The sequence below is a fragment of the Stegastes partitus genome, unplaced genomic scaffold (assembly GCF_000690725.1).
Source record: "Stegastes partitus isolate 25-593 unplaced genomic scaffold, Stegastes_partitus-1.0.2 Scaffold1926, whole genome shotgun sequence".
Taxonomy (NCBI): Eukaryota; Metazoa; Chordata; class Actinopteri; family Pomacentridae; genus Stegastes; species Stegastes partitus.
In genome coordinates this window covers 39,341-52,448 of record NW_007579657.1, presented here as the reverse complement: position 1 = coordinate 52,448, position 13,108 = coordinate 39,341, and the positions used below count along the sequence as shown (strand labels likewise).

General features: G+C 43.1%; 1 protein-coding gene across 1 annotated transcript in view; it reads left to right on the top strand.

Moving 5' to 3' along the window:
- LOC103373211 (uncharacterized) overlaps positions 1-10,375 on the top strand; it is a 28,854-nt gene extending 18,479 nt beyond the window's left edge. The window contains exons 9-10 of the mRNA XM_008303053.1: positions 2,940-3,027; positions 8,897-10,375. Of these exons, the coding sequence (XP_008301275.1) occupies positions 2,940-3,027; positions 8,897-9,049 (241 nt within the window). The 3' untranslated portion in view covers positions 9,050-10,375. The remainder of the gene's footprint in view (positions 1-2,939; positions 3,028-8,896) is intronic.
- Positions 10,376-13,108: the final 2,733 nt, after the last annotated feature.

Genomic DNA, 13,108 nt, shown 5'->3' with positions numbered 1-13,108 from the left:
TCCCGTGTATCAGTGGGAAACATTTTTCTGGGCCGTCAGTGTAAATAAAACTTAAAAGTCATCCAGTTAATTGTATGAATTCAAAGCTGCATGCGTAGTGATTGCATCTCATTCTGGTCTGCTTTCTTTTATTACAACAAATCCAGAAATGTCACTTCATTTTCATTTTAGGGCTGTAAAATATTTGTGCTTTGATCTGAGAGGCTTGAGATCACTGAAACATTTTCTGCTCTTGAATTCAACAACAACACAAATAAAATTAATACTTTTTCAGCTGTTTTTTCTCTACTTTTTTATTCAGACCTGATGAATGAAGCGTCCTGGTGGCCTCGGCGCTCTGTCGCTCTGCTCTCTGATTATACTGTATAGAATGAAAAATAATTATACTCCACACCAGATTGTACTTCTCTGATTCATTTCCCATCCACTCAGCACATTTAATATATCCGCGGCCTGCTTGGTAAGACTTCCTCTGTGTGTGAGTATTAGAGGACTACGTCGTACGCTGCACATCTCACGGTTTCAGGACGGACGTGCATTAATCCATTAGACAGAAGCTAGCGAGAACACTAATAATCTCCCTTCTCACACACAGAAAGCATCTGACACACCGGACCCAGACTATACACACCGCTAATGCTTCCTGTTTGCTTTTAATCAGAGCTCAGGTTTCAGGAAGACAGGATGCATTAGACATGAGAGGCAAGAGACGGCTGGCATCAGCAGCCTATTGACTGACGGCTGGAAACAACCGGCATCTATTTATTTTAAGTATATTTTTAGAGGCTTCATATCGGAAAGTTGCGACAGAGAGAGTCGGCCGGACGGGTCCGAGTCAGGTCCGATTTGTTTTGTTGTGTCCTTCCAGATGGTTTCCTCTGGATGTCCAGGATTGTATTTCGAGGTCTTGATCTTTGAACTTAAAAGCATCATGTGGATTTTTAGACGTGTTCGTATCATGCATGGCACCATTTCTGCCACCGGTTTTCATGCATGACTCACTGGCATTAAAAAGACTGCAAGCATGAACATAAACAACCTCACGGGACTGAAAGTTGTCCCCAAAATAACTTTAAAACGAGAGGCCTTCAGCATGTCAGAGAAACCTCAGGGATAAAGTTTGGTGAGAGATGCTGAATGTAAATCTGCAGGACGCCTCCGTCTGGACAGGAATCAGATCTAATCCTGTAAAAACATGCAACCATGTGTGTTTGACCAACATCCTTTATAAAACCTGGTCCGTCTCAAATCATCAAATTTTCAGAACTGTTTCTGCTTGACCTTCTCTGATTTGCCTGAAATTTTTATGGCATAAAATATGGATATATTTGGGGAATCATGTGATTAGAAGAAATGTTGTATTTTAATATTTTAACGTGTCACTACTTATGGTTCAGAAAATATCACCAGTTCACTTCTGCATTAGCATCTTTTTGTTCGGTAATGTGAGCTCAAAGAGGCAACTTTTCGTGATTTTTTTTTCTTATGTTTCAGCTTTCCCATAAGCGACTGTTTGGTCTGCGTGTCCAATATTACAGATTCTGATAAATTAGAGTAAAAATTTCAGGTTTTTATCTCTGATAGTTCCATATTGCTGTCCAATTATAGCCTGCATGTTTGAATATGAGAAAAAACATCCTGAAAGTGGATTAAGGGGCAATTTTTCTTTTTTTTTTTTCATATGTTAACCTAAAATTCCACATATACATATAATTTTAAATATTCACAGACAAACAAAAAAGTTTCAAGCCAGTTAGAGCTGGAGATGTGCTTATGCAAACATCCATCCATCCATTTTCTATACACCGCTTAATCCTCATTAGGGTCGCGGGGGGGCTGGAGCCTATCCCAGCCGACTTAGGGCGAAGGCAGGGCACACCCTGGACAGGTCGCCAGTCCATCGCAGGGCTACACTTAGAGACAGACAACCAAGCACACTCACATTCACACCTACGGACAATTTACAATCACCAATTAACCTCAACATGTTTTTGGACTGTGTGGGAGGAAGCCGGAGAACCCGGAGAGAACCCACGCTGCACGGGGAGAACATGCAAACGCTTATGCAAACAGTATTTAGAAATATAAGAAGAGCATAAATGGATAGTAGGGCTGCAGGTGGCTCGGTGGTTAGCATCGTAGCCGGTTGGCGTCCCGGTGAGGACACCCGGGATCTTCCTGTGTGGAGTCTCCATGTTCTCCCCGTGCAGCGTGGGTTCTCTCCGGGTTCTCCGGCTTCCTCCCACAGTCCAGAAACATGCTGAGGTTAATTGGTGATTGTAAATTGTCCGTAGGTGTGAATGTGAGTGTGCTTGGTTGTCTGTCTCTAAGTGTAGCCCTGTGATAGACTGGTTACCTGTCCAGGTGAACCTGCCTTCACCCTGAGTCAGCTGGGATAGACTCCAGCCCCCCACGACCCTGGTGAGGATTGGTGGATGGATGGATAAATGGATAGTAATCTTTAAAACATTGATTGTATTCACAGAAGTCTGTGAAAGTTGGTATAAAATCTAAGTTGTGTAACAGACGAGTGAAATATTCCAACAGCTGCAGTCGAGCACAACGTCACATTTAATCACATCTGGATTCATTTGTAAATACTGCATGTATGAAGGTTTAACATGTGACGTCCGCTCATCATATGATCATCATACGATGTCACGTCTGATGATCGGGTAACAACGCCTCCTTTCACAGCTTCGTTAGTTTCGGGCATGAAGCCAGTCATTATTCTGCCTCACCACCGAGAACGGAGTCAAACAATCCCGACCCGAGAGCTCGGATTTGTAGAAAATCGTTCAGAACGTGGCGAGTGCCAAACAGCTATCTGGCGAGCTCCCGTTCTACCGACTGTTAAAGTTCGGTCAGAATATTGATTAGTGCGTCTCTGATTTCTTCGACACATGTCATATTTCTGTCCAACTCTGTTTTTTTTGCAGAAATGCAGGCCAGGAGCATTTCCTGTGTTCCTTTGGCAACGGGCCCAGAAACTGCATCGGACCCAAACTCACCAACGTCTTCCTGAAGGTGACTCTGCTCATAACACCTCCACACACATAAATCCACACGCTTTCATTATTACCGCCGTTTCTCATTCGGCCTGTAAAGCTTTGTTGGAGTGAAGGAGGTGAAAGAGGTGAACGAAGGTGGAACTTCTCGCCGCCTTTCTGACTTTCTGCAGCTTTTAATGACGTGTTGGGATGTTTGTGGTTTAGGAGCCGCAGCTCTGCGTTTTATATGTGGAGCTTCTGGGTCACGTTTGCAGGAGAATCTGCTGGACCGAGTGAAGAGCAAAGAGCAGAGGATGCAGCCAATCTAATATAGAATATGGTCTGAACTTAGAAGATTAACCGCGGCGCAAAAAGCAGTGTGAGATTTAAGCAACCAAGTCATCTGTTTACTTACCTGTACACAATAATTCAACCCATGTAGCTCACCTGAAAACATTCTATAGACTTTTACTGTGAAGTTGTTTAATTTAGGTTCTCTGCATGTGGTATGAAGAACCTTTAAAAAGCAGTTTTGTCGTTATTATTATGAAATTTGAAAAAAGCCCAGAGAAATACAACATGTTTGAGTGCAACCAAACAACAATACCGTGTTGTTGTCATGTAGGTAAATGACTACACAGATACATACAACTAGGTTTATTATCTTATAATGAAAAAAACCTTTATCAGAGGCAGTAACTGTAAAATCAGAAGGAATTGTTGGGTTTTCGACTCCCCGACTGCGTTTGAAATACTCATCTGCTCCATTGCCAAGCAAAATCTACACTTAAAATTGTGTTATTTAATCAAAAAGTCTCATTTATGACCCAAATAAACTGTTTCTAAGTTTTCTAATTCTACGTTTTTTCACTTTATATAAAACGATTCATAAATTAATTGATTAAAAATTCACCTTTCTTTTTTTTCCCTTTTGTTTTTATGATTTATGGCATTTTAACTGGACTGAAGACATTTATTTTGTTCTCTCTACATCTAACTGTATTCTGTTTCACCTCTCTGGTCGTTGCTCGCAGCGAGCCAGCTGTGGGTTGCAGCAGCAGCTCGACTGATTGCTGCTCTGAGCAGCGAACTCACCCCCCCACAGTGAAAAAAACCCCTCAGAGAGGAGGACCATCCCCCAACCATTCAGTAAATAGAGCACGACTCGTGGGAATGACGAAATGCATGGCTGCATATGTGCTGGTCCGGCCATCCTGTGTGCCATGTGTGCGTTTGTTTGTGTAGATACACCAGAGGGAGAGACCCGAGCACTGATTGTCCCGTTTTAATCACCTCCCGGTCCCAGTGGCAGCGCTCACCATGGCCACCGCTGCCTGCACTGGCCTCTGAACAGGACAGGTGTGTTACAGGTGTGACAACAGGAAGCAGGGAGGTTTATTTCCCACGCGGGGGCATTCGCTCTGGAAACAGGTGTGTGTGTGTCGGAAGCCTTTCGCCAACGGGCCGACACCGACTTGAGCTGGTGGATTCCCAAGGTTTTAGTTGGAAACATATGGAACCGGGTGCTAGAGCCAGAAATCTGTAAAATGGGTCTTAAAGATAAATGAGATGTTTACATGCCAACAGACTGCAGCTGCATGTGCCTGGAAAAGGTCCTCGTTCTCACACAGGAGACAGCTCGCCGTTCTAGGACGCTTTAAAATACAGAAAACGTTTTGTTCCTTTATGTGCTCACCAGTACGACAGACTGCTGTTTCATTCTAGTGTAGCTGTTAGCTTAGCCTGGACTAGACAGAGGTTAGAACACGGTTTGACTGAGGATGCTGAAACTGCCACAGATCTACCAAAAAAGCTGGACAGATGCTGGTAATAACCCTCTGGTATAGTCCAGGACCAGAGCTCAGCACGGAAATGTTAATGCACACCATGCAGCTCAGTTCAGCTTTATTTATTCTGGACACTTCCACCCCGTTGGAGCAACTAATGAGCCTTCCAGCATCAAGCCCTCCTTGTATCTGGACCTCCGTCTTGACAATCCGACAGCCTTGCTATCCGACATAAGAGAAGGTTTTACATTTAGTTTCAGATTATGGAGTCACGACTGTACATAAATGTACTACAGTGACTTTTTAAAAAAACTTAAATCTCTTGAAATGTAGTGGGTTAATGAAATGACTCGCCCTGGAGTCAAAGCTTTGTTAGCTTCATGTGATGTTAATGTCAGAACAGGTCAGTCAGAGCTGCAGAGCCCTGATCTACTGGATCTGGTTGAGCAGTGATGGGACCATTGCTGCTGGTGAGAGAACAGAAAGTCTGTGTCTTAAGTCATATTTTTCACTGACGTGTTCAAAACAAAGCTTATGGTTGCGGTTGTGTGGGTCAGCTGCCTGTCATCGCTGTTTCTCAATGAACAAGGCGAGACGCAGCGGTTGAGAAAGCAGAGGGGAAGGAAGCGCCAGTCAGCCAATGAACGGCTTATCTCAGCAGTCCACATCCGTTGAGTCAGACTGTTAACTAACACACTCAAAGTACGTTATCCAACCTTCGCTGGTAGATTACAGCCACCAAGACGTCCCTCTGTGTGTCTGTTCTCCTGTTATTTAAGAGGAAAAACAGCAACACGCAGGGGGGTGTCGAAACGCAACCGTCAGGGATGACTCAGTCCTGCACACACACACACACACACACACACACACACACACACACAGAGTCATGAGTCAGTGTACACGTCTGGCGTGATTGAACGGTGCTCAGGTGTAGCTCATAGCAGCCTAATGCCTCCAAATTCAGCTCTCGTCACCGTTCAGCAGGACAATCATGCCTCATTATTTCAGATTGGATTACTTATCCAAGATAACCGGCTGCTTTTTCGTATCGCTTATGAAGTGACACGAGGGGCACAATGTGGACTGAACACTGCTGCCGTGTGCTTTCCCTCCAGCATACTGTGTGACTGATGTTTATATACATATAGATATACAGTCTTCCTCATATTTATTCGTCCCCTCCGATTAAAGAAAAGGCAAAACTCACACTCAAATAATGAGAAACTGAAAAAAGTAATAATAAATAAAAATTTGCTAAATTATAATTTAGTGAAATAAGCATTGTTTTTGAATTGCAGTTGAAAAGAATAATTTAAAAAAACAAAACTGTCCAAATGAGAGGCCTTTGCTGATGAGCAGTGGTCCAGAACACCTGTCAACAGGTGCACAAGTCTGACTGAGAGTTACAGAAACACCTGATGGCAGTGATTGGCTCAGAGGGTTGTTCAGCTACATATTAGTTTACGGATCCCATCAGGCTGGTTGTTGTTTTTTGTTTGTTTGTTTGTTTTATATTTCTGTTGAACCACAATTCAAAAGCAACGTCATGATGTTCATTCAATTTTTATTTATTATTACTTTTTTCAATTTCAACTTATTTCAGCTGTTTTTCCTTCTTTCATGGGACGGTATGAACACATTAGAGGACGACTGTATGTGACTTGTTGGATCAACCTGAAGGAATTGCTTCAACACACATTTGGATTACGTTAATCCAGATTTAGTCAACAAGTAATATTAATACTTTAAGTTAGACCGGCTGGAATCATTTGATTTCTCTCAAGTGAGCATTGCTGCAACTTCATTTAAGGAAGAGTCAACTTCCATCCATCATCTCTACACCTTAATCCTCACCAGGGTCATGGGGGGTGGAGTCTATCCCAGCTGACTCAGGGTGAAGGCAGGTTCACCTGGACAGGTAACCAGTCTATCACAGGGCAGGGAAAGTCAACGTAAAGTTTTCAAATATGTCCAATTTAGGTTATTGCTCTACTCAAATGTAAAAGATGATCTTGTTCTTTCCTTTACATGGTGAGTGAATTGTGGCAGAAAATGTTAAGAAACGTCAGACACACAAGCAGTTTTAAACTTTCTCATGTTTGCTAACATTCAGATACCAGTTTAAAGGGACAGAGGGTCTGACTAAATGTTTGGTTCATCATTTCAGTAATATCTTGTCTCATCTTGTCTTCATTTAACAAGAAGCTAATCTGGTCTTTACGGTACACCACAGAAGTGAGTCTACCACTGTGCAGTATTACTCAAAGGTCAAATGATTCAGAACTGTGTCACCTGACAGCGACTGCAGTATTTCTAACTCGAACTGTCGGACGTTTGCTCTTGTGTAAAATTAAAAGCCAACAGGTTGGATGTGCTACATTACAAACAGTAGGAACTCAATGCAGAAAGCTCGGGTGTACCTTTTATTACATTTTATTCTTTCATTTTCCCAATACTCAGCACATCCACATTTATTTTTGATGCTAGAATGTCTGCATGGATGATACCAGTGTGTTCTGTTGGAAACAATCAGGCAATGTACAGTATGTTTTTCAAGTTTTTCTTCTTTAGAAGCTGTTGTGTAACTTTGGCAGTTTGCTTTGGATCGATATCGTGCTGGATGCAGTCTGGGAGTCATCCTGCCAGACGGTATTTTGGTGCATCCACGGACATTCGTGGTGCCATCGATAAATGTCAACTCTCCAACGTCTTCTGCAGTCGTGCTGTCCTGAACCATCACACTCACGCCTCTGAGTTCACATCAAACATCAGTTCATCAGGCCTGTTGAGCAGAGTTTTGTTGTTTTGTACCAAACAGCAAGAAAGAAGGATATATGTGGATCTGATCAGTGGTAATATGGTTCATTCTAGACCTCCTGATGAATGCTGTGGTTTGACTGACTTTCTGCATCCTCTTTCGTCGCACGTAGATACGTCCTTCAGGTTCAGAGCTGAGGCCACAGGATTACAGACGCACACAGTTTTGTTTCCGTCCCCACAGATTTCTAATTTACGTGATCACAGGTTGTTTAGCCGTTATTAGCTTATAGTCTAGACGACGTGGAAGTTTGTACTGTGCTAGTCAGCAACCAGGTGATTTGGAGTCATTTGGCGTTTTAGTGATTTGGCACATGGATTTATTCCCTTGAGCTTTATATTGTGGATAGTTTTTTTTTTTTTCAGCCCACTGCTTTATGACGCATACCTTGAACCACATCTCTCTCTCGCTGTACATCCTGCTTAGTTGTAGCTGTAAAAGCCGACTGTTTGGCTGTTTAAAGTACATCTGACTGGATTACAGCAGGCTGACCGCTAGCACATGCCACCACACACACACACACACACACACACACACACACACACACACAAGGGCATGGCCAGAGCAAAAAGTAGACCGCGGGGATCTAGGTCAGAGATGTGACTCATCGCCTCACTTCATCCTTCCCCTGTCCTCCTTCCTCCCCTCCCCCACTCTCATCATCCTTCCTCCGGTCCCTCGGTTCTCTCCTCCCTTCATCCCTCTCATTCATCCCGCTCCTCCCCCTCCATCGGGAAGAAAATCTTCATTCATAAAGCGAAAGGGGAAAATGTGGTGTTGGTGGAGGCGACTGGTCGGCTGCAGGATAACCCAACATGGCGCGGCGACTGTGACATCACCAGCTACGAGATGGGAATAGATTCTAATAGAATATCAGACAGCAATTGTTGAATTTCTACCACATGCTCAAATAAACACAAAAAAAATCTGTGTGACTCAAGTGATAATTAATTTTTTTTTAGTGTTTCTGTCTAAAAGTAAGAACCGAATCCAAAGGACCAAATGTTCCAGTGAAACTTGGCTGCTGAAAGGTGTTGCATTGCTATTTTCAAACCTGGAAACAGGCGTAAAGTGCTGTGGAGGCTGTAGCTTTGCAAGTTGGAGGCTCGTTCGACGTCGGCGGAGGCTGCAGCTCTGCCAAGTGCCTTCTGCTTTAACATTTTGTTTCTGCTCTGCTGTAAAATTACGAAATTGTCGCTTCCACTCCCGCAGCCCCTGAACTCTAATTAAGTTCCGCTTACGTAAGATACAGGAAATACAGCACATCCAGAAAACTGTGTTTTTTTATGTTTGGCTGCCAGGAAGCGTGCATGTACCTGCTGAAGCACTACGACTGGTGTTTGGACCCGCTGTCGCAGGACCTCGAGTACAAATGGCTACCTGTGTCTCGGCCCGCCAACCCCCCCACCGTCTCCTTCACCACGACCGGATGTGACAGAAGCGACGCCAGCTAGGGATGCGCAGTACGTTTCACGATGCACTCAAAACGGTGACTATTAGGCAAACATATGAGTCCAGAATGGGCAGGAAAAAAGAATTATCTTGCAGAGGAAAGCCAGCGAGCAGTGAGGCTTCCCCCCGCTGTGCTTAATACAGTTATGGTCCTGGGGAACGCCGAGGAGAACGCCGGCTTCACTTCGTCTGTTCCTCTGCCAGATATTCTGCAGCTTTCCTTGATGACTCTGCAATGGAAGATAAATGATTCAGTCTTCTGTGTCGCTGCTACACAGATATTTATGCTCTAAATGCTGCATTTGAAAGAGGTTCCACAACATGAAAGTGTTTGAGTTCAGGTCCAATCCCCTGTCTCGTGCATCAAACGTTGCTTCTGGGTTATGAAGATTTTTTTTTTCCCCCTTCGCAGCATCAATATTCAAAGTGTTTCGTCCGGAGGAGCACACGTGCACGAAACAGAAGGTAAACCCTCAAATACCATCACTGACTGCAAACCTGTCCCCCCTCCCCCCCTCCACCACCTAGCAACCACCACTGCTTAGCAACAGTTCGTCATACCGACACCGACTCGCTTCCTTTTAGTATGCAAGTCTCACACACACACACACACACACACACACTAACCTGGTTATTTTTGAAAGCGTTCTGAATCCCGTCTAAATGATGCCAGAAGGCTTTAAATCATGACTTGCTCTGGGCCAGAATCAGTCCTAATGTCATATTTATTAGCGTGAGGTGCCCTGTGTGATGTCATGTAGACGTCTCGTGTGTCTTCAGTCTTTTATCTGTTACGTGTGGTTTTATGTCGTCTTATGTTTTAATGTACGAGACACCGTCTGACTTCATGTAATGTTTGATTTGAGTGCTGTGTTCCAAGAAAAAAAAAAAAGTGTTTTCCATTGTTTTATGTGAACAAAATATTATGTAATCTTAGCTGCTGTTACTTACGTCTTGACTTTGTTTTTAGTTTTGGTTTTGTTGAGATGTGTGGCACCACAGGGGTTATTAGAGGTCATCAGGCGATAACAGGTCATTTTAACATTTCTTAAGTTACTGTTCTACCATAATAAAATCTACAAAACCCACAGTCAGGATTTAAAGGCATGTTATCATGAAAAACTCTGGCAAAGTTACACAATTCATCAGAAACTAGAAACAGAAGGAACCGTCGTGGGTTTTTCGTGTCATCCGTTGGGAACTTGAGCTTGAAATCAAGATAGTTTATTAAAATCAGTTTATTGTTAATGTCTGGTTTAAAGATTTACCAAAAATATGTTGCTGCCTTAATCGGATTGTGTAAAAAATAATAAAATTTCTAGCCCTTAGTGACTCATTATAAGCTAACAGTCGTGACTTTTCTGCTGAACCGGGTTGAGCTGCAGGCAGTGTTTGCACATAGGAGACAAAAACTAGTATAAATGTAAGTAGTGAGAGCTATTAGTGTGCAGAGTCGTACTTTTTTCCGATAACACCTGTGGGCAAATGGAAAAAAAACTGTTCCACATGTTGATTGCAGGTTTTTCCAGTTTTTTGTAAAATAAATAATCCAAGAAATTCAACTTTTGCCTTTTCTTTTTTTTACTGATTCATTGCATTCTAGGTGGCTTGCACTGGATAAGAGACGAGTTTTCTTTCCTTCTAGCCACGCTGTTCAAATAGAGTTGCATGGAATATATGTTACAGTGAAAAATTAGTGAGAAAGAATGTAAAAGGAGCAAAAAATGCATCAAGAAAGTGTTTGACATTTAGAAGGTTAATGTAAGAAACGGCTGCGGTGAGGTTTTCCCAAATTTACTCACAGTATTAAACATGCAATAATATTTTATCGTCCTCAAGCTTTTACAAGAGCATCCTATTGTTTAAAGTAAATATGTGCTCGGGCTGAACTCCACACAATCCAGCTCCAGTCTGAATGACACCCGGAGCGAGTAACGTGACGTAACGTGAGCGCCGCTGTCTGCAGTCTGCACAATCAGCTGCAGGCTTGTGTCTCAGAAAGATGCTTTTTGTCCTTGTGGAGACAAAACCTACTGTTCTCTTTGCTGCGCTGCTTTCCTTCACACACACACTTTATTCCATCACACACACACACACTCGGCTACGCTGCACATTCCTCGCTCACACTTGCAGACGTGCATCACACGGGATCTGGCAGAAAAGGAGGTTTTTGTGAGCAGGCTGGTATGAGTCACTGCTCTCGTCCATTAGCCGACGCTCCTGCTCACAGCAGCTGATGACAGGCAGAAGGGACTTACAGTGAATCCTCTTACGCACAAGGACACGCAGCCCGGTTTTATTTAGTTTTACTTTTTTTTTTTTCTCTCTCGTGTCATTTAATTGCTCTCTTTATCCCGTTTCAGTCTCCTGGTCTAGTTTGAAACACTGAGAGGACGGCGGCAGACTAAACAGTCTAAGTACCGCGCTCAGGGTTTCCCCGTTGCAGCTCATTAGGTGCAAATCAGCTGTACTTTAATGCACGGTGTTTTCCAAAGCATATTTTACTCAGATTAGGCCTTTTCCTTCCTCTCAGCTGAGAGTTTGAATTCAAGTCTGTGTCGGGGAAAATTCCAGAGCAAAGAACTGAAACTTGTTTTGACATAAACACGCAAACAATACGCTTGTAAAGACCATCTATATCCTGGCAGTAGTAAGTCGTGCAATTTGGTTCTTTAATGCATTTATTATAGGTGTTTTAGAAATATGACAAAATCTGCTGCGTCAAAAATATACATACAGCAACACGACTGTATTTGATGAAGTGTTCTTGGACCATTTCCACTTCTATTATTCGCCTTTCGGTATTCGTCCACACGCCTTTGACAAGCTTCTGGTTTATCTTTGATCGCTACACTTGATGACTTGACTTGGTGCAGTTCAAATAAGTTTGTTGGCTTTATGACACAGACTTGTTTCCTCATCAGTCCACAGGTTCTGGATGGGCTTTAAGGCTTGATTTTGGGGAGACCGGTCTAAAACGTTTGATTCTTGTCGGATTTCTTTGTGACGTGTGTTTGGGGTCATTGTCTTGTTGGAACACCCGACAGCGTCCAACTTTCTGGCTCATAATTTTAGGTTTTCCTCAAGAACGTGGAGGCAATCCTCATTCTTCATCATTCCGTTTGTTTTGTGTAAAACACCAGGTCCACTGTCACCAAAACAGCCCAGAGCATGATGCTGCCACCACCATGCTTGACGGTAGGTTTGGTGTTCTTGGGGTTAAAGGCCTCACCGTCTCTCCTCCAAACATACTTCTGGTCTGGTTGTAGGCAAGTAGCTCAAGTTTTGTTGCATGTGATCAGAATTTAAAGATGTTGTTTCTAGAAGAAGAGCTTCCTTCTTGCATGGCGACCTCTCAAGTCCATGTCAATGTGAATTCATTGTAAACCTGCTTTTTGGTGATTCCTGGTTGACTCTTGACCATCCTGACCAGTTATCTTTTAGCAGCAGGTGACAGCTCGTGTTTTCCTCTTGATCAAGTCAACCAGAGTTGGCCTGTTGCAGGGATTCAACCCAAGGCCTTGATGGACAGATCAGCGGTTCTGCTGCGTTCCACTCCTTCACATTCTAAAACACAATTTGGAAACCAGGTGACTGTGCACACCCGTACAATGACCTACTGAATCTGTTATTGTGAGCCTAATGTTGAACGAATTTCAGGAATGTGATGAGCAGAAGTGGCACAAATTCTTCTTCTCACATGTGGACGACGGAAAAACGCAGCTCGTTGAGAATTAAGTGAAAGCGCAAGTGTTCATTATGTAGCATCCTGCATTATTATTCACAGTGTGCGTCGTGTAGCTGGAGGTTATAACAGCAGAACCACATCCATAGATCGCATTCATCCAATGTTCCCTGTTAAAACACAGTTATGTTACTCAGTTGAAACTTTTGAGATTCTGAGAAGGTGGTCCTTGTCTTTATTTTACCAGTTTTTGTTTTTTTATTAACACTTTTTAGTCAAAGAACAAACATCATGTCAGAACAGAACATCAAATCTGAAGATGATGATGATATATTTCCTGTTAGGGTCCATCAGTGTTCAGAAGAGTCACCAGAGG